At 45.0% G+C, this 21,405-nt stretch overlaps 1 protein-coding gene across 5 annotated transcripts in view; it reads right to left on the minus strand.

Annotated features, from left to right (window-relative positions):
- The window catches only part of LOC148038059 (3-dehydroquinate synthase), a 107,897-nt gene that overhangs the window by 21,576 nt on the left and 64,916 nt on the right, over window positions 1-21,405 (minus strand). For 3 of the 5 annotated variants that reach the window (XM_087668475.1, XM_087668447.1, XM_087668439.1), the window contains exon 2: window positions 17,174-17,401. In XM_087668475.1, the coding sequence (XP_087524601.1) occupies window positions 17,174-17,401 (228 nt within the window). Of the gene's footprint in view, window positions 1-17,173; window positions 17,466-17,546; window positions 18,149-21,405 lie in introns of those variants that run through there. The other 2 variants (XM_087668466.1, XM_087668457.1) reach the window with 2 other exon arrangements.

Genomic DNA, 21,405 nt, shown 5'->3' on the forward strand with positions numbered 1-21,405 from the left:
GGACATTTAGTCCAAAATGCAGTTAAGACCCTTCTTTACATAATTATTGCATGTCTGTTGTGAATTCCAATGTATGGTACTTTGATAGTGGTATTGAGCTAAAGCTCCATTTCAAACTGATTAGCTCTTTAGTTTCATTAAGCAAAGTGTGGTCCCGGAGACTTTCTATGTCCCATAAGCAAAACCCTAATTCGAAAGAATCCTTCTGCATCTATAAATAGATAGGTTGCCTACCATTCAACCTACCCTTGTCTTGCAGGTTTCAACCATCAATCCTTTTCCACTAGCTATCCAACCCCGAGCGATTGCTCCTACATGGTCTACAACTATCACCCAACCTCCCACTACTGCTAGTGATCAGCTAACATTATCTTCACGCGGCTACATTGTTGCGTGAACTAGTTCCAACCCCAGAGACTTGCATTTTAGTTTCTAGCCTGCTGCTGCCCTTCCATTTCCCACATCAACCTGATTTGCATTTGCATCTATAGGAGGTCAATTTTGTTTTTTCAGCACTTTTCTTCATTAACCTCTGCTATAACTAGTGGTTACTACACTCAAGATCCATCTCTGGTGAACAATACACATCAACACCTCCCTAAGCCCATTCCTATGAGAGCCACGGGTGGTTGACCAACTCTACCCTCTAGCACTGTGTACATTCATTCATTCATTCACAGCATTAATTCATTCACTTCAAAGTTCTCTTTCTTCTTTGTTCGTGTTTTTGTTTTTGTGTTTTGTGTTTTGTGTTTAGGGTGCATTTATCGCATTATTGTCTGAGTTATTGAGTTTTAGCTGTGTTCGTACAATTTTGCATTTTCTCTGTGCAAACCCTAGCATATCTTCACATGTTATCAAGGTCAATACTCTTTTAAAGAGTATCTTGTAGCTGTCGTGGAGAGCTTGGTTTTGTGCAAGGTATACAAACGACATGTATATGATTCATGATGGCTCAAATGACTCCATCTTTGGATCTTCTGATCCTTTCTCTAGGTACTCCTTTAATGAAGGCCCTGAGGAGGTATTATGGTCTTCATTTGGAGGATAACACTCCTACTAAGCTTTCTTGTAGGGTCTCTATGTTCAAAGATATTCCACAAGGTTTGTTTTTTTTATTTCTACCTTGGCGAGTATTGCCTCCATCAACATGGAGACAAAGATAGTATCTTCTCTCCCAAGATTGGGTGGACTACTACTTTGGTGGTTATGCCTTCGTATTCTTGGCTAGCATCAGAGCCATCTCCCAAGATTAAGTTTCAAGCATGCCTATGACACTTGGTAAAGACTGGAGTCCTCTCCCAAGATCAAGTACGAGTATATCCCAATTGCCTTAGTGGCTGACTTTTCCCTGCTCTTCTAGATGGGAAGGGTCTGTTCTTCCTTCTTCATCCATTAGATCCGTTTGCATGGTGGAATGCTATCCTTGTACTTATTCTACTAGCATGGAGCCATCACTTGAGGTTGAGATTCGGGCTTGCCTATGCCACTTGATCAGTATTGGAGCCATCTCTCAAGATCAAGTACAGGCATGTTTTGCATATCTAGATGGATACTCTCCTTTGGCTATTCCAACTATAAGGGGTGTCAAGTTTATCTTCATCATAAGATTATTCATGGTTCTTGGCACCACAAAAAGATCAACATAAGATTCCTTTTTCTCCTTCAGTATCGGCATCCATGGTTGAGAGGCCTCCCCTATTGTACTTCCCGTTTGCATTGCATTATCACCATCATCTTTGTCCTAGGGCACTTGGGCAAGTGAACAATTTCCCCATGAGAGACACTGTCCGAGTGGCATCTGTTGCATACGTATGCTCATCACGAAGCACACTACTCTGCATCTCACTGTGCAAAGTGCAAACCTGGGCAAACCTTGAGCTATAACCATCACCTCTATGGTCTTGATAGACCATTGGGCAACCAACATACACACTTTGTCTGATGCCCTTGTTGCTTTGGGGTGAGACACCTTGGGGTAAAAATGGGCTTGAGTTTTTCTTCCAGTCCCTTCTTGGTTCCAATTTTGGGCTTGGGAGGGGGTGTTGAGCTAAAGCTGCATTACAAACTGATTTGCTCTTTAAAACATCCCCGAGACATGTAAATTACTAAAAGTTTCATTAAACAATGTGCGGTTCTAGACAGTTTTTGTGTCCCATAAGTAAAACCCTGCGATCCTTCTACATCCATAAATACATAGGCTGCCCACCATTCAACCTATCCTTGTCTTGCAAGTTTCAGCCATAACCCCTCTTCCACTAGCTATCCAGCCCCGAGCAACTACTACTACATTGTCTACAGCAATCAGTGATCACCCAATCTCCTACTATTGTTGGTGATCACCTACCTTCATCTTCAAGTGGTTACATTGCTACATTTACTAGTTCCAGCCCCAAAGACTATTGTATTCTAGTTTCTAGCATGATGCCCTTCCATTTCCAACATCAGTCTGATTTGCATTTGCATCTATAGTAGGCCGTTTTTTGTGTTTCCAACACTTTTCTTCATCAGCCTCTGCTCTGACTAGTGGTTTTTGCACTCAACATCTGTCTCCAATGGATGACACACATCGACACCTCCCTCACCCCGCCTCTATGAGAACCACAAACTATTGAACAGCTCTCCTTTTGAGCATTCCATACATTCTCTCATTCATTTACAATATTGATTCATTCACTTCAGAGTTCTCTTTCTTCTTTGTTTGTGTTTGTGTTTTTACATTTTACATTTTGTATTTTCGGGCTTTGCGGTCAAGGTTAGCATTTATTGCATTATTGTTTGAGTTATCATGTTTCAATCGTGTCCATACATTCAGTGTTTTCTCTATGCAAAACCTAGCATATCTTCGCCAGTGGTGCCACAAAGCATATTACTTCATTACGCAATCTGTTCACTTCTCTTGAGCCTACCCCTAAGGATAGTACTTTGACATGTGTCAATAACTCCTGTTATCTTGTTAAAAGAGTTGGAAAATTTATGCCGACTCCTGTAAATGACAGTACTTTCACACTTATGTATTGTACCAAAGATCAAAAAGAATTTGTTGTCAATTGTTGCACTTGCCAAGATTGGTTTGATCGTGAAGTTTATTGATGTGATAGATATAGAGTTCATGATCTCTCTTCTAATGATATAATTATTGTATCTATTTCACACTGTCATGGGCTCTGCAAGCTCAATCGTTATAGTAAATGTGTGGTTAGCATGTGCAGTTTTTGCAGATTTGTAAACTATTTCAAATGCAAACATTTGGCATGCATGTTTTGATCATTTGAATTTTGCTAGTTTGTTGCGCCTATAGAAAGTTGATATGGTGTCTTCAATGCCTACTCTTGAGACACCTAGAAAACACATTTGTAAAGGCTACATATTGGGCGAAATGTAATGTTTTTCATTTTCAAAAGATGATTTAGTGAGAGCTGTTCGCAAACTGCAACTTATACACAACAATGTCTTGGTTTCAATGCAACAACACAAGGAGTTGGATGACATCGCTATAAAACGTATTTTTGTTGGGTATAGTAAGTTGTCTTTGTGGAAAATGTTGTTCAACCTTTACTTTCATGTATGAAAGAGACAGATGTATGCTCACAAGATATCTATGACACTTTGTTGCCTCTTTTTAATGGTGTGCAATCACATGCAATACCAAATGAGGTAGTTTTTCAGCCTACACAAATTTCTCAAGATAACACAAATTAGCCTATTTCTAATGTGGATGTGAGCGATGCACTTCGTAAAGAGAGAGTAGAGATTGAGCAGTCCAAGACTGTGCCAAAGTGGCTGGTGCAAACATTGCGTGATAGTAAATTGGATGCAACATTAGCTAGTCATACTTGTTTACGCTCTCATAGTGCCTTTTATATATTAGATTGTTATGCATTGGCTATTTCTACTTTGTATGATGAGGACAAGCCCATGTCTTTTGAAAAAGCACAGAGTTCAAAAAATTGGATGGCTACTATGAAATTCGAGCACTGGTATTCACACTACAAACCAAAATATTCGGCATTGCCTATAGAATTGGTAAATTCTTACAATGAGTAGGTGCTTTCAACGAAGGGAGATCAAGCATCACAATCTTGCTTCTCAAGTGAAGCAAAATACTATAATTGAAATGACCAAATCGAGTACGCCATAACTTGGTGTCATCCATAATGGTTGCATCAACAAATAATGCATCCTTTGATGCTTTCCTATCATATAAATCAAGTTGATATAGACCATTGTATAATGTGCCAATGACAATGAGGCATAGTTGCCTCCGTACGACATACAAACCTATCCATACCGTATAGTTTGTATCGTATAGTGCCATACATACCCATACAGTTTCATAAAAAAAAATAGAGCTACTTTTGCCACTACATTTGGGCACATTCATATGTTGTTGAACCATGTCTCGACTGCACATTTTTAAATCGTTGGTGTTTTGTGTGGCACCTTAGGGAGCCTTTAGGCCTTGGATACCATAGTCCACACCCTTTTCCAATTGTGCACACCTCCCCCAATCCCTCGGAATCTGCCCACCTTTTCAACCTTGACACTTGACCCTTCTCACTTCAACCTTGACCCTTCTTTGACTATTTGAATCTACACACCGGAAGCTCCAACCTTGGCCCTTAGATTCCATAATTCCAACCCTTCAACCTTGAATTCCAACCATGATTCATCTATGCACTTGAGTCTTGGATCTTTCTCTTCTTCTACACTCTTCTCTAGTCAATAAAAGGTGCTCCTCCCCTCAATCCTTTCACAACAAATCAGCAAGCATTTTGATCTCCCTCTCCTAAGTATTACTTGAATCTTAGCGATCAATCTTTCACTCTCTCCTCTCACCCCAAACCCCTCCCTCTTCAAGCATCAGTCTATCAAGCTCCTCCCACCCCCTCTCTCTCTAGGTTTCAAGCCTCTCACTCTCCCTCTTTCCCCCAACCCTCTCCCCCTCTCTCAAGAGTCAAACATCTTACTCTTCTCTCTCTCTCAAGCCTCTCTCACTCTCATCTCCCCCACTCGAACTTCCAGGCTTGAAGCCTACATTGGCATCATGACTCATGAGAAGCATGAGGCCTTCAATTTGCACACCATCCATGTGGAGAAGGACACAAAGAAGTCCAACTCACACCATTGGACGTGCAAGTATTGTGGAAAACGCTACACAAGTGGTGTGACCTGACTTCTCCAACATCTTTCGAAGATGCCCTGAGGGAGAGAGTAAGTTTCTCCATGAAAGAAAAATCCTCAAAGCATCCCGAACAAGATTCTTGCCGAGATAAGAGGAGAATCCACTAGAGGAGGAGGAGAAAGTGGCACATTAGCACCAACACCTATGGCTACTCATGAGGATGTCTCGAGTATAGGCTTATCTTTGATCAATGCCTCCACCATTCATGGTGCCAACTCCGCATTTGGGTCCAGCTTTGGCAAAAGACAAAGAGTGGAGGCTTATGCAGCATCGGAAAAGCAATCCTCTCTCTCAAGCCCCTCATAATGTGTGTGGGCCAATTGCCTTTCTTAGAGAAAGGCAACGACTTGCAAACATTGAGAATGCATATACCAATGGCTACCTTGTCTCGTGAGGCTAGGTACAAGCAGCCTTCACCACAATAGTGGAATGTGTATAGCTACAAAGATTGTTGGCTGATCTATAGATTTCTTTGGAGGGTCCTACACCCGTTTTTTCTAACAATCAAAGTGCTATTGCAGTGACATGGAATCATGTGTATCATGCTCTCACAAAACACATCAAGGTACATTACCATTACGTCAGAAGAGAGATGCTATGCAAGAGAGATTACTTTGATATATATCTCTACATAAGAGAATGTTGCAGACATTTTTACTAAGTTTGAGGCTTTTCGAAAGTCCTTGAACTTACTACCCTTTGGTGATTGATCTTCCTGTACTTCCACCACATTAGCACTGCAAGGGGGTGTTAGAATTTGTCAATTCTATGGGCACTGCCCAATGTTTTGGTCTGTTGATTTGTAGTGTGAACACAACTACATTAATAAGTTGTATCACCACTTCTAGAGTTAGCTAGCTTCAGTTGAGTTAGGGATAGGTCTAACTTACTTAAGACTTGTTGTACTTTCATTCTATAATTCTAGTACATGCATCTTTTGAGTGTGGAACTACTGCCCACTCTTGCTCACTATCTTGTGTTCAATCTCTCTCATCCTCCATTTTCAACACTCATATTGTATGAGAGAGTTGTGTACTTGGAAAAATGCATCGTGCTTTGTTTCCCAAAAGTGGATCTATACATGCTGAGATCACAAAAGTACAGCTTGTATATAGTGATATTTGATGATGTGCATGTCAAATCCATCGAAGGATACATACTTGTATTTTGTTACCTTCATTGATGGCATGACCTATCATTGTTGTTGGGGGTAAGGCCCCTTTGGGTGTAAACTCCCATTTATCCCGTGTGTATAAACTTACGGGTGTGAACACACATATAAATACATTTTTATTCTTTGTGTACCGTGCAACACACTGGTATACTCTTATTCAATTCTCTCAGCTCTCAGCTCTATCCCTGCTCGTTTCAGTCTAGCATTCTGGCCAGCACTCAAGCTCAACAAACTGGTATCAGAGCATTGGTTACAGCATTCGCGCTTCCCGAGAGCGTGCCAAGTCACGGGACAAGTAGTAGTTGACAAGTGTGTCAGGTCGCAGGACTGACAGCAGTCAACATGTAGCACTCGACTCGTGAGGCAGACCAGGACAGCGTGCAGCAGACGGAGTTGAGGTGAAGGTGACCAACATAGGTCGTGTGCATCAGTCACACCGGCGGGTGACCTGGTTTGACTGGCCCAACATCAGACAGGGACTGACCAACACAGCAGCCAGGTAGACTTCGCAATATGGGTCAATGGGGCAAGTGAAGGCACACGGCAGATTCGTCGCAATCTGACGGACATCATGTGTCAGGTCAATGGTCCCAGGATTGACTGGTAGACATCATACGTCAGCAGCTGTGAGCAGACCGGCGACCACTCAGGCAGATGGGCGACCAGCCAATAATTCGGTTTTTTTTTGTTTTCTAAAGTGGTTTATTTTTAAGCCTTGGTTCGCATGTGCAAGCACAGTCTTCAAACTAGTGCATTCTTATCCCCAAAAATTTGGGGGTTTTCCCAAATCTGATGCTGGTCATACATAACAAGACAATCTGACCAAGAAATTGTAGAAATTGCGCACATTGGTTCCAATAATTTTGGGGCTTTTCTCATATCAATGAAATTTTTCTTAGCAAAGTCAAATTTGTTGACATTGGTGCACATTTTGACCTAAGAATTTCGGGGCTTTTGCAAGATTTTGGCAAATTTTGCTATTTTCTCCCATTTTATGGTCTCGGGTTCTTTTTTTTTTTGCAAGTAAAATGTGGCTAGATATATTACTCAGAAGGCTAATTACAACGGAGTGCTCATGCTCAACAGACTAGCTAGAGCTAATGCAAATCACAAATCCATTATGTATACAAGCCTTTCAAGGCGGTCTGGGGGGGATGGGGGCAAGAAGCCATGGACGGGGGGTGTATCACCATCTGGGGCTGCCAACTTGCATCATGAAGAGCAGATTATGGCCGCCCCAAGTGCGCAGAAAGTGAAGACGAAGCTCCTGACGAGCTCGAGACTCACCCTGCACCTAGTCCCACCGGTAGCAAAGGGAGTGGATGATGGAAGTCCAAAGCTCTACCAAAGTCACCTATATTGAAAGGCACTCCCCTCCAAAAACCTCCTGACATCGTGCCTTCCAAATGTGCCATCCTGTAAGACTTCCTATAATCTCCCATACCTCTCAGCGCTCTGCTGTGTGCTCCAGTACTTGGCGACTGGGTAAAGCTTCCAAGCCGACCACAACGCAAGACCTAGCCTCAATGATAAAAATCATGTCTTGCATCCCAGCCTCATACAAAAGGTGACAGCCCTAGCTTTGCTAAAAATGGCAGTAGATGCAAGCTAATTATTCTGTGCATAGGTTTAGGAGGAGAATAAATGTCACAAGAGTTTTAACTCTTTTTAGGTTGAAAAGGGCATTATACATCAATGTTACTATGCCTTAGACACCTCAACAAAATGGTGTGCCTTGAAGAAGGAATCGAGCTTTGATGGAGATGGCATGTTCTATGCTTTCACGTAATAAGCAGCCCCCAAAGTTTTGGCTTGATGCAATTACGTGTGCAATATAGGTCTTGAATCACAATCCCACTAAAGCATTGGTTGAATGTATACCTTATGAGACTTTGAATGGCCGAAAGCTAATGATGTCACACATCCGTGTCTTTGGTTGTTTGGCATATGTTCATAAAATGATCACCACCAAGCCAATGGTCATCCTAGTTCATCACTGGTTCATTTTATAGTGTGTGAGGTCCTCTATATGCTTATGCATACCATTACTTTTGAGCATGCTCCGTTCAATGGTTCCTCACTTACTTTACATTGCCCCTTGACCCTAATCACATGTGGCAATCATGATACTTGAGTCCTTAGGCCCACTTACCACATCACCCCTATGAGGATTGCCTCATAGCATTCCGGCATAAAACAATCACTACCAGAGTCCCTTAAATCTACTTTCACAATTCAAGAATTTTTTCTCAACGCTTGATCTTTGTAGCATTTGTTGTGACATTGTTTCTTGGAGTGCAACTAGAAGCTAGTTGTAAGGCTTTGCCATAGGGCAATTGCTGATATTGTTACAGCCTACAAGAGAACATGATTTCCTTGTAGGAGATGCTTAGTACCTTCTCAAAGTCATAGTAAGCTTCTATTGCCAACACTAAGCTTAATTAGGCTCCAATGTTAAAGGTTTGAGGAGTGCCTTCCCCTTGCATCATAGTAACATGGGATGGATTTTGGGGACAAGGACGTGGCCAAGAATTCCCATCCCCTATTACCATGAGAGGGGGCTCTAACATGGGGATGGGACTGGGACGGTATGGGGACAGGATGGGACTTTTTTTGCAAATGAAATGTGGCTGATTATATCACTCAAAAAAACTGATTACAACGGAGTGCTGATGCAAAGTCACAAATACATCATGTATACAAGCCTTTCAAGGCAGTCTGGGGGGGATGGGGGCAAGAAGCCATGGAGGGGGGGAGGTGTATCGCCATCTGGGGCTGCCTGCCTGCATTACAAAAACCGGGTCCTGGCTGCCCCAAGTACGCATGAAATGACAACGGAGCTCCTAACGAGCCCTGGACTCGCCCTACACCTGATCCCACCGGCCGCTGAGGAAGTGGATGATGGAGGTCCAGAGCTCTATTAAGGTCGCATGTACTGAAAGTCTCTCTCCGCCGAAAGCCTCCTAACACCGGCCTTCCAAATATGCCATCCAGTAAGACTCCCTATGATCTCCCATACCTCAAAGCGGTCTGCTATGGGCTCCACTACCCGGCGGATGGGTAGAGCCTCCAAACCAACCGCTCCACACGACCCTGCCTTGATGATGAATATCGTGTCCTGCATCCTGCGACCTCATACAGAACGTGACAGCCCTAGCTGACTGCCTACTTGCAGAAAGCTCCCCATGAGATGCAACCAAGGTTGGGTGCTATACGGCGAAGGACATGGCATGCTCCTCTCCACACAAGCTACGTCTCCTCACATGACCAAAGGCAGTGCTATGAGGTTTCCAGAAGTTGTTGTGTGCAGCACTTACAACCTCCCTCCTTCTGCATCTAGGCAAGCCAACTTCCCACTACCAAGCCTCCATGTGCCACCAACCATAAGAAATACGATACCCTCGGCCTCTAGCTATCCCATAGGCGACGCCAGAAGTTCCGTCGGAACAGCTCCGTGATGCTGTGCTTCGCCCAGTGCTTGCTACATGACGGCGCCCAATCCATATCCTCATACATCAGTACGTGTCTATCAATCCTAGCAATGTACTCTAGGAACCTCGATGGCTTCTTGGCGGCGGCAGCTGCCGGCCATAGCCACTCTCTTGGATCCCACTCCAGCTCATCAAGTGGTTTGCCCTCCCGGATCCAAAGGTGCCACTCCTTGAGCTCCTTCCAGAAAACATAAGGGTCCAGTCGCCATGTCTTCCCCTAAAGGCCCACCACCCGAATCCTCCTCCAAGAAAGGGCAACTATCCCCTCATCCTGTTGCCCTCTATCAAGGGCTGGACGCCCCCCCTCCTGAACAGTGAAAAAAGTCCCCTGCAAGACGCTGCCCACTCTACCTGCCACCTATAGGGGGATGCCTGCTGGTGAAAACCTAGCGGCCCATACCTCCCTAGGCTCTATCAGCACTTGTATCAGGGAAGCAAGCCACTCTAGAGGTATTGTTGCGTCTATCTCCCTTCTCCTCAACTCCACTCCTCTCTCGCAACCCGATACTCGCTATAGCACCTCCTCGTCCGCCATCCTGTATACCTCTCGTCAAGTCCTGATGGTACGAGCCGGGGCCGGCCTCCCAACCAGCCCACTGGATGTGGGGTCACTCGCCAATTTGTGCCCCTTCCCGATCTTTGATCTGGGGGTTCTAGATCACCAGCTGACGGTCTATCTCCTCTTGGCAGCTTGGGGGACTCTGGATTAGGACCTTACAGAGGCCCTGCCACATGCAGAGTAAGTTGCATAGGAAAGGTGATCTGAAGGGGGTGATCTGGGCTAACGTAAAGATCCATCTCAGGGACGGCCTCCACTCACCGCCAAGCCTCGGTCTACAATCCTGAAGACCCTCCTGTAATAAAACCTTCCACGTCTGCCCTCCTGGTGTGAGGCCGCAGACAAGTAGCTTGCCCAAGAGGGCCATACTCTGATACTCTGGGTCTATGATCCCAAGCCCTGCCTCTGACTGATGCCGTATGATGGTCACCTATGCCACCTTGGCCTAGAATCCCTGGAGCCATCCGACCCTGACCAAAGGAAGTTCCACACTAGGCGACGAAGTTGCACTACGCAAGATAAGGAGAAGCACCAACACGAGGCGATATACTAGGCCATCACTAGGAGAACCTTGTTGACCATCAGGGCTCGACTGCTAGTGAGAAGTGAGCCGTGCTACAATAGGTCAGCTTCCTTCTCCGAATAGAATCAAGGACACAAAGAAACTGTTGGGCGGGGGTGATGTCAAGTCCCACCTGGAACCCTAGGTACCGGACAGTCTACCCTCTGCTCACCCATCTAAATCCCAGGTGGACGCCCCACTCTGTGCTAGAGTCCGGGTCTGTGAGAAAACCCGCCGACTTTCGCCAGTTGATTTTCTCTCCTGTTGCAAAACAGAACACCTCAAGAGCCAACCTCACTCTCTCCAGCATCAGCTCATCATCCTCTATGTAGAGTGGTGTGTCATCTGCATGCTATGAGTCTAACAAGTCAGTCTCCTCTCTCACTGGAAGTTGGAGGCCACATAATCCGCTCACACGTGACCTGAGGAAATGGGACATCGCCTCTACAAAGAGTAGGAACAGATACGAGGCCAAGGGCAGCCCTGTCGTACCGATCTCTCTAGCCGAAACTCCTCCCCACGCCTGCCACCTCTGAGAACCCTGCTGGTGGCTGATCTGTAAAGTGCAGAGACCCCATGAATCCAAGCCTGGGAGAAACCCAATCTCACCATGGTGCCCTCTAGGAAGTCCCAGTCCACCCTGTCATAAGCTTTCTCAAAATCCAAGAGTAGTGCGGCCAGTCTCTCCCCACTGTGCTGAGCCCACTCTGTTGCCTCAAAGAAGGTGAATATATTGTCCAGGATGCTCCTATCCTAGACAAATCCTGTCTCTGTGTTGTGGATGGTGTCTGGCAGCACAGGGCGTAGTCGTCTACCAATCATCTTTGCCAGTGCCTTATAGGCCACTGACAATAATGTGATCGGTCTCCACTAGGAAAGCTCCAACCGGTCTCCCCCTTTGCGGAGAAGATTCATAAGGCCTGCCGAAAGACTCCCTAGCATCTGTCCTGAAGTGAAGATCTCCTGGAAGGCCATCAATAGGGGGTCCTTCACCACTTCCCAGTAGGTAGTGAAGAAGGCCTTAGAGAGGTCATCCTCTCCCGGGCATTTCTACATGTCCTGTGTATGGAAAGCCTCCTCTAGTTCCTTCTCTGTGAAGGGGGCTAAGAGGGAGCCTCCCATCTCCTCTGAGACGAGGGACAAGATGTGATCCCATACTTGTTGTCTACATCACTGCCCTCTAGCTGGGGCCGTCTCCTACTGGAACAAGCAACTGTAGTAGTCGGTGGCGATCTCCATCACCTCGTCTGGGCTAGAACAAGTCCTCCCATATTGATCTCGAAGGCTGCGTATCTGCTCTCTTGAGAAGCGAGGCTGGTGCACCTAGAAGAACTCCCTGCACATCGTATCTCCCTTCCGCACCTAGAAAGCTGCTGAGGTGCGGAAAGAGAACTCCAAGCGCTTGTCCTCTAGGCCAGCAATGACTGCTCGAGTGCACACCTCCTGTGCATGAAGGGTGGGATCCCCTTGGTGCCTCCTGTAATAATCTCTACGTGGCTGCAAGGTCCTGCGGGAGTGTTCTCTCCTCCTCCCAGCTCTGTTGCCTGGCCTGTATGGTTGCCTCTTGGCAAATTCTGCTCGACTCGACTAGGGCCTCTGCAACCTCCTCTACGACCCAATCCCTCCTGCCCCACTCTTTGGTCCAAACCTGCTCAATTTGTCTCGTCACCTCCTCCCTCCTATAGATCGAGTCAGGGATCCGACAGACTCGTGTATCTAGGGCAGATGCTAGGGGATCTAGTGTCAGGAGAACCGGACAAGGTGGTGCCTGCCAACTGCCTAATCTAGTCTCCACGAGAGCCACCCCACTCTCCCACATAAAACATGTTCAACCGCTCCAGTAGGACTCCATCTAGCCGCATGTATCCCTAAGAGAAGTCTAGCGGCCTCCCCCTCTTGTGGAAGGCAGGGTCTCTCCAAGCATCGCATGCTCCTACAACCAGTAGAAAGATCTCCCATGCCTTCTCCTCCTCCCCAACCATGCCGTGGTAGTTTCTGCCTCTGCCATGCTGGTCCTCCAAAGCTTCCAGGTTGTTGAAGTCTCCTCCAACGATCCAAGAGTCCGCCTCTAGGAGTCCATCCGCAATCTCCACCCAAAATCTGCTGCGTGCCCTAACCTCCGTAGGGGCATAGACATTGAGGACTCCAAGGCACGAGTCCCCAATATCCAATCTGATTCATAGAACCCTCCTTGCCACTATTGTCCCGTGTGGCGTGCTCCCAGTAGATGTACAAGCTGCCCGGGAGTACCTTCCCAACCCATTGGGCCTAGGTGGAAGTGAGCTTGTGCTCCTGTAGAAATAAGATGTGGATCCATCTGGCAAGGGCAGGCTGTAGCTCCTGCCGAACAATCAACTTCCTGGAACCACATGCCCCACTGTAGTGGAAACTATTCACATTCCAGGATGCAAGGTGTAAGCTCATGGGGAAACCTGCAACTGACCGACCTGGCATCTGTTCGGTGTGGAGGCTGCTGATGAGGAGAAAAAACTATGGGGCATGCAAGTACGCTTTGCCGTAGGTCTGCACGGCGAACTCCAGTCCCCCAAGGTGGCCCTCGGCCGAACCAAAGGGATGATAGATGCTCCAGGTGGTACTATCAATACGTCTATTAGCCATGCTGAGAGTCGTGACTCTGTATACTGGTAGAAATGAGCCGCCTATGCTAGGGGCCACTCGATCACATCCCTCGAAACTCTCCACTATGGGGAGGCTCGAAAGATCATGCTCAAGTGTGGTACCTTGGCTCCAACCCACCAGTTAATGTCCACCATGCAACCAGGCCACTACTGTGCAGTCAGTGCTAGTTCTTCTCCCATCCACTGGGAGATGTGGTCTGCCACCTGACTCTTCAACTCCTCAATCTATGTCATCGTCCAATCCCTTGAGTAAGAGGACTGAAAGAAAAAGGTGTAGTTTGGTCCATCCGGTGGTGCTAGTAGATGGACTTTGCCCCTCCTTGACTTACGAACCATGAAGATCCCCACCTCTAGAGGTAGTGGGAACTCTCCGCACTCCGCAACTCTCAAGTAGGAACATGGGCCACTGCGGAAAAACTCCTATGGTAAAAATTGTGCCTGTCTCGGGAAAGTGTGACAGGCGGAAGGAAAGATGAGCTAATGGCTGTGTGGGCGGGGAAACTCTGCTGGTGCGAGGAGGATATGGGCATATGTGGCTCGTCGCCACCTATGGGAGGAGGGGGGGGTGGGCCTAGGGGGGATCTCTTGGAACGGGTGCAGATCAGGGGGGTGGTGGGAGGAGAGAATCAAGGGATGGTCGGAGGTACGCGGCAAGTGTGTGTGTGTGTGTGTGGTTGGGGGGGGGGGAGGGAGGGGCTGCAGAGCGTGCTGCCTAGGGGGCGTCGCTCGCCCTCCTGCTCCCTGCTGTCGAGGCTACGTCTAAGAAGCTGGATGCGGCCTCCCCTGCCCTCGCCCTCTTTGTCATCTCTCGACCCATGTGAAGCCGTCAGCGTCCACCTACAGGCCTATCGACGGAGCCTCCTTAGCTCCAAAGAGCATACAATCTCCTGCCTGATGCCCAAAGTCGTGGCAGCGCAGGCATTGCCCCAGTTGCCCAATCATAATGACCTGCTGCCTAAAGAAGTGACCTCCTGCCTTGATCTCCAAGAACTTTGGGATACACTTTGTGTCGTTCACAACCACTCATACCTTTGGGACTCTTGCAACTGTCACTGCATCTGTGAAGGAGGCAAAGAGAACTGTGCCGAAGAGTCCAAAGTCCTCCACTAACTGGCGGTACTCTACCACCAGTTGAGGGAAAAGTAAAGTGACTGGGTGTCTAAGAAATCTATTGTGGAGCGCAAATAACTCCACAGTGAAGCCGCTATACCACAGAACCATGTAGATGACCCCCTTCGTGGAGGCATAGGGCAAGCTCTCCACTAACTTGCGAGCTGCATCCACAGAGGTGAGTTGAACCATGAAGATCCATCAGCCCATGAGGACTACCTCCACAATCTGCGCTGGGCCAATGCGCAATGTGGAGTGGAGTCAATCCTGCAGTTGAGCCCTCGATAGGGAGTATCCAATGACCTGACCGAAGATAGTTGTTTCTTTCAGCTCTAGTTCTGTGGCACGGACGGCTAAGGGATGGGGGGGGGGGGGGGGGGGGGGGGGGGGGGGATGGCACAGCCGACAGTCGAGACAATGCAGTGTTGCGTCGCGATGGCGGGGAGTAGGGTGAGTGATCAAGAGTTGGTAGTAGACCCGGCTCAAAAGACACTATCTCGGAAGGAATGATGTGGGGACAGGATGAGACTCGGACTAGAAGCTAAAAAATGGCCATCCCCTATTACTATGACTTGCATAGGCAATCTCTATTTATGGATTACTTCTATAGCTAGACCAACTTCAGATGGCTCCCTCCATGGCTTTTGAGAATAATCTTTTCTTGTCAACATGACCTTTTACTAGGAAATTTCCCTATCATTGAGATCCTTTGATTGTGCTTGTGAGAGAAATTGTAGGCACTTCTAGAGGCGAATGGCTATGGAGGTGACCTTTAATGGGTGGTTTCCACCGGCCAAAGGGAGATTTCTTCAATGCTCCAAAAAGCTTTTGCTCCATTCGGCCACCATTGCATAGTTAGTTGGGCTTCTATGGATTGTAAGACAACAACTCAAGGCTTGATGACACCTTCTTTGTGCAAATAACAAAGCAGAGGAAAGCTGCAAAACGTGGTCAACCACCAGGTCAAATACAAACATTAAGGGGTCAGCCCCTTAGTGCTAGCTTGTCACAAGAGAAAAGGACTACATGGACAGACTTAGATTCTCAAGTCAATGGTCATTCGACTTCCATCAATATAAAATATTTACAGTGTGCAAGGCCCTTTTGCAGAGACAGTCTCTATTTATGGATTTCATCTACAGCAAGAGCAGCTTCAAATGGCTCCCTCTATTGCTTCTGAGAATAACCTTTTATTGGGCAACAGGGTCTTTTATGAGGGAAATTTGCTATCCTCGAGATCCTTTGATTGTGCTTGTGAGAGAACTTGTAGGCAAGCTTCTAGAGGCAAATGGCTGTGGCTTTAAGAAGTTGTTTTCAGTGGCCAAAGAGAGATTTCTTTGATGCTCAAAAAGGCTTCTGCTCCATTCGGCCACCATCGCATAGTTAGTTCGGCTTCTACAGGTAGTAACACAAGTTAAAACAATGCAAGGCTTGATGACATCTTCTTTGTGAACCAATAGCAGAGCAGAAGAAAGCTGCAAAACGTGGTCAAACACCAGGGCTAATACTACCATTAAGAGGTCGGCCCCTTAACGCTAGCTTGTAGTAACAAAAAAGGCTTACGTGCACAGACTTGGATTCTCAAGTCAATGGTCGTTCAAGTTCCATTGATATAAATAGTTATAGTGTGAGAGGCCCTTTATATGCCTTTCATGCTTATGCATATTGATCATTACATTAGTTCTTAGGCCTAGTTCCCACATAACTCCTACAAAGCTTGCTTCAGCATTCCCACATAGAACAATCACCACAAACAGTCTCCTAAATCCACTTCCATAATACAAGACCTATTTTTCAAGGTTGTGCCTTTTTGGGGTCTTTTGCAACACTAGGTTTGAGTCTAGTTGTAAAGTGTCTGCCACAAGACAATCAAAGGAATAGTTACAAGAGAACATCATTCAGCCATTGAGCAAACAAAACTTAAAAAGACTCCATGAACACAAAATTATCATACATTTTAGAAGGTCTAGATTAAACAAGTGAAATGAGCACAAACTTAAAAAGACTCCACAAACAAAACATTATGGTACATTTTAGAAGGTCTACATTAAACAAGTGAAATGGGCACATTAAAAACTTGTAACAAGAATAGGATAAATGCCCATCAAACAATGCATTACTCAACCCAAATACTTGTCCTGAGAGTTGCACACATGATATGCCATACAAGTTATGGCCTTACAAGGAAAAAAAGTGTCTAGCTAACATTAGGTATGAATACAAATTCTAACTTATCTGTGATGTCATGAAATTTACAGCCTCACAAGGAAGAAAAGTGTCTAGCTGACAGTACATGTATGTATACAGATTCTAACTACTCTGTAAAGCATACATTGAAAGTTTAAACCCATGCATGATGCTCCAAAAGGACTCAAAAGCCTTATAACTTTAATTGACTGGTTCTGTTCATAATTGTTGCTATAAAGCATAGGCGAAAAGAATTTCCCACAAACCTGACCATTCTTCTGAAAGACCTTGGGTCTCCGGAGTAAAAATAAACGTGTTAAATCCTCTCTCTACAGAAGCTGTCATAACATCCTTGTTTTTCGTCCACAGCCAAATTGTCTTCTTAGCATCAGCTGTCATAGATCCCATAGTGGAACAAGTCTGCCAAGAAGCCTTGAGACAAAGATTGAAACACCCAGAAGAGAAAGCAGGGTGAAATTGCTTTGACAATGAACCTGAGAAAAATATCAGCTAGAGTTCAGAATTTGTCCAAGGCCTATTAGAAAAGGATGTAAACACCTGCGAAAAATTATTGAAACGTCATAAAGCTGAAGTACTCTAAAAATCCAACAAAAATATCAAAGTAGAGCAATGTTATACCATTCAACGACTTGATTGTTGTTGATAAAAAATGAAAGTAGAAAATTTCTAGGAAGATGATCCTTTAGCCCATGACAGATCATGTAATGCACCACAATATGATACATGCTCAACTGAATGTCAGACCTCATGCCCCCCCCACACACACAGATCGTCACAGTTGTCTGTAAATGGCAACCAGATGGAGAGTTTCTAACTCTATCTTTAAACCCATTCTCACTCAGCTTCACAAACAGGATTGCCAATAAAGTGAAAAGTCCTCCAGAAGCGTCCAATATTAGAAAGGTGACTAAATTCAGCCTGCATGTCAAGACTAAGAATTAAAATGTATTTCAGGGACATTGCAGGCACTGCACACCAGTATCAAGATGGAAATTGGCCTATCTTCCTACAAGAACTTCCTTTACTTTCTAAACATAAACCAAAGACTATTAATCACAGCACTAGTTGTCATACAAAGTCTCAAGGGTTGGAAAAATTTTCATTCAAATACTCGTGAGAAGAGACTGTAATACTCTTGAGCAGAGACTCAGAATGCTTTCCGTTGATGACTCTCCTTCTATAAAGGATCACATCAACAAGATTGAGGATATGCAGGATAAACTTGCATCCCTCCAGACAATATCTTTAGAGGAAATGGCGATGGGGTCTTCTTACCCAATTGCCATCTGCTAAGTATGATGACTTCTACACTAGTTTGCCTACCTCCAGGATAGGTGAAACTCCTCTTCTTTGGGAGGAGTTAGCTCCGCTTGTTTTGAAGCGTGATGAGCGACTCAAAGAAATAGGAGCCAATGGATCCAGCTCTACTAGGGCCTTTACCATAGGTGTGGAAGGGGGAAACAAGAAGGGGGACAAGAAGGCAAAAAACAAGAAGCGGGATGAAAAGAAGGATGAGAAGAAGTCCAAGCCTACATGTCCACACTGTGGAAAGGGCACTCATCTAGAGGAGACAGAAGTACCCCCATTTGAAGCCAAAGGAAGGTTCCAAGGACTCAAAGGCTACTCCTACTGCTACCAAATCAATTTTTGTTCATTTGTTTGAGGTTGAAGATATAGCACACACTTCTTCCACCAAGGAGAAGCCATGGCTCATTGATAATGGAGCCTCTTCACATATGACCTACAAACAGGATTGGCTTCAAGATTTTAGTGGGGTTCCATCACCATTGTTGACAATTCTTCTATATCCATTCGTGGAGTGGGGACTATTCCCATTTTGCTAAATAGACACTTCCTCCGCCAAAGTTCTTTATATACCAGATTTAGGTTTTAACCTTTATTTTTGTCCATGGCTTGACACAACTAGATACCCGTGGTCTTCACCCAGTATGCTATGGCCGCTAAGGACTCTTCTATTGGCTCTATTCTTTGGACAAGTACTCAAAAGCATGGGATTCATAAGCTCACTCTCCTTGCTGTGCAAACTTTCCATGAGCTTGGGCTAAGATGACATGCTTGCTATGGACACCTAGATTTTGACTCCATTAGACAAGCTTCTCGAAAGAAGTTAGTGGAGGGACTTCTAGATTTTGTCCCCATTCACACATTATGCCCTAGATGCTTACAGGGCAAGCAACATAGGTAGGCTCATCCACATGTTGCTTCACACAAGGCTACTACTACGTTTGAGTCGGTGCATACCAACTTGTGCAGTCCTATGGATATGGTCTCCATTGGGAAGGCCAAATATCCAATGCCAAGACTTGTGAGAACATTGAGACAACCAAAGCTCGCCCCCTTGGGAAAAATGGCGATTTCCTAACAATCGAACCATGAAACAGGCCTATAGATAGATCTATAAGGTAGTGAACATAAACTTACAACATACACACTATTTAGGAAAGAAAATAAATAAGATAAAGAACCCAAGAGCTACAGCCATCTTGCACAATAGACCAAACCAAATTGGCCCTCAAGGTGAGCGCACCTTCTTGTAATTTTTTAAATATTAAAGATGAGCCTTTACAAGAACCACTTGTGGCCCAGTCTTCCTTCTCGGGCAGGGTAGTAGATAACCTGATTTAACATGGTTTACAGCAAGCAAAAAACTCACTAATCTGAACCTACATTTGCCGATTAATCTTGGACAACCCAAACCCAATTGACCCCAAAAACTTGCACCCTTGTGGTATTTCTTTATCTTGCATTACACTAAGATGAAGTACACTGAGATTTGGATAAATTTCTCCAAATCAATACAAAGGGTAGTCACAATTGACCAGCAGCAATAATAATCAATTTTCCCCTTGATTTGGTTGAAAATGGACACAAATTGATATTTGGGCTTTTTCATGTGAGCCAAATAAATGAGGACAACTCACCCCTCACATCAGCTGTAAATTCCCAATTCACAACTGCTACTATGAGTACAAGATTTTCAATTATTGGGCATAGATCCCGAGGTGGCTGAGAACCCCTACTTGCTGCTGTAAATTAGGGTTTCAGCAGTAAAAAAAACATTGCAGCTCTTCACCAATGGCCAGAATATGGTGAGAATTGCCAAGGGAATGTCAAAGAATGATATAGGCAATCAGCTCCAAAGAGAATATTTTGAGCACTAGTTCTAAAGGCAATTCTGATGGCACCAACAACTTCAAAAGTGAAGTAGAAATGTAGTGCGGCTTTGATAAGCCCTCCTCTTTTATCACCGCCTCTTACTAAGATGACAAAGAGAACCTGTTGGCCCTATCCTGCCATGCTGCATGATCAACTATCGCTAGTCTCAAAGCTAATCCAATCGTTCTTCCTTCTCCTAACCTCTAAATGGCTGCCTCCACACTCAGCCAACCCCATACAACCCTCTCTCAACTTGCATGGGCAAGTTTGCCAAGTGGTAGCCTTCCAAATGCGCTTTCCAACATTAATTAACTAATTTTCATAATTAAATTTCAAGAGTTTGATTACATCCATTTGACCCTACCCATTAATTGGCTTGTGCCCATCCACATTTAATATGCCAACCCCTTTGGAACTTTAAAGTGTTTAAATAAATAAATAGCCTTAGACTAGCATTACTTTATTAATTCATGTCTAGTCCTAATGTCACCACATGACATTTTAAAGGCCCAATTAATGTCCTAGGCCCAAATTGACACTAGGCACTCACAACCACCGGTCCAACATTACTTAATACAACTTTGTCAATGTCACCCGTGACCCATTGCATACTTACAGTACTTACTTAGCCCATCACCGTGACTTAATTGACTTGCACTTCACATGTGCACAACTTGATAATCCCAAGGCTAAGCATTAAAGATATGCTTCCCTGTGACACCTGCACATGTGATCAATACGGTTGTCAAAGACAACACTCTTTTTACCAATAGGTCCTCGCATGCCTAGCCCTTCAATGGACTAGATTCACTCCAATTACTATGTCCTCACTTGCTCTCACCAACCTTGAACAATGAGCTTTGAATCTGCCTCGATTACACACTTAAACCAATGTGTCTTCAAGCATACAAAGCTGGGAAAATTGGGGATTTTTTTGTTGGAATATCTTCAACAAGCAATTCCACACCCAAAATGGTTCATTAGTGCAAAACCCTAGCCAATGACCTTTTATAAACAACAAACACTAATTCTGATCTGCTGTAAAATAGAGCTTGCAAAGCCTAAGAGAGAGAAACGAGAAGAAAGAGATTGATTGATGATTGTCCAACACCTCTCAATGGCTGCAAAAATACCCTCCTCTTGTTGATCACTAAGAAAACCAACAAGCATGCGTCTCCTCTTGTTGTTACAACTCACCAAAATTGGGTTGCTCCAAAATGTGAGAGAAAGTGAGAGTGTATCCCCCAAGATCAAGTTTTTAAATGAGTAGCCAATTGCTTCTCAATCAAATCTCGTTTTT

Source organism: Lygodium microphyllum, chromosome 3 (genome assembly GCF_053477565.2).
Source record: "Lygodium microphyllum isolate KBCC chromosome 3, Lygodium_microphyllum_v1.1.10, whole genome shotgun sequence".
In the NCBI taxonomy this organism is placed as follows: Eukaryota; Viridiplantae; Streptophyta; class Polypodiopsida; order Schizaeales; family Lygodiaceae; genus Lygodium; species Lygodium microphyllum.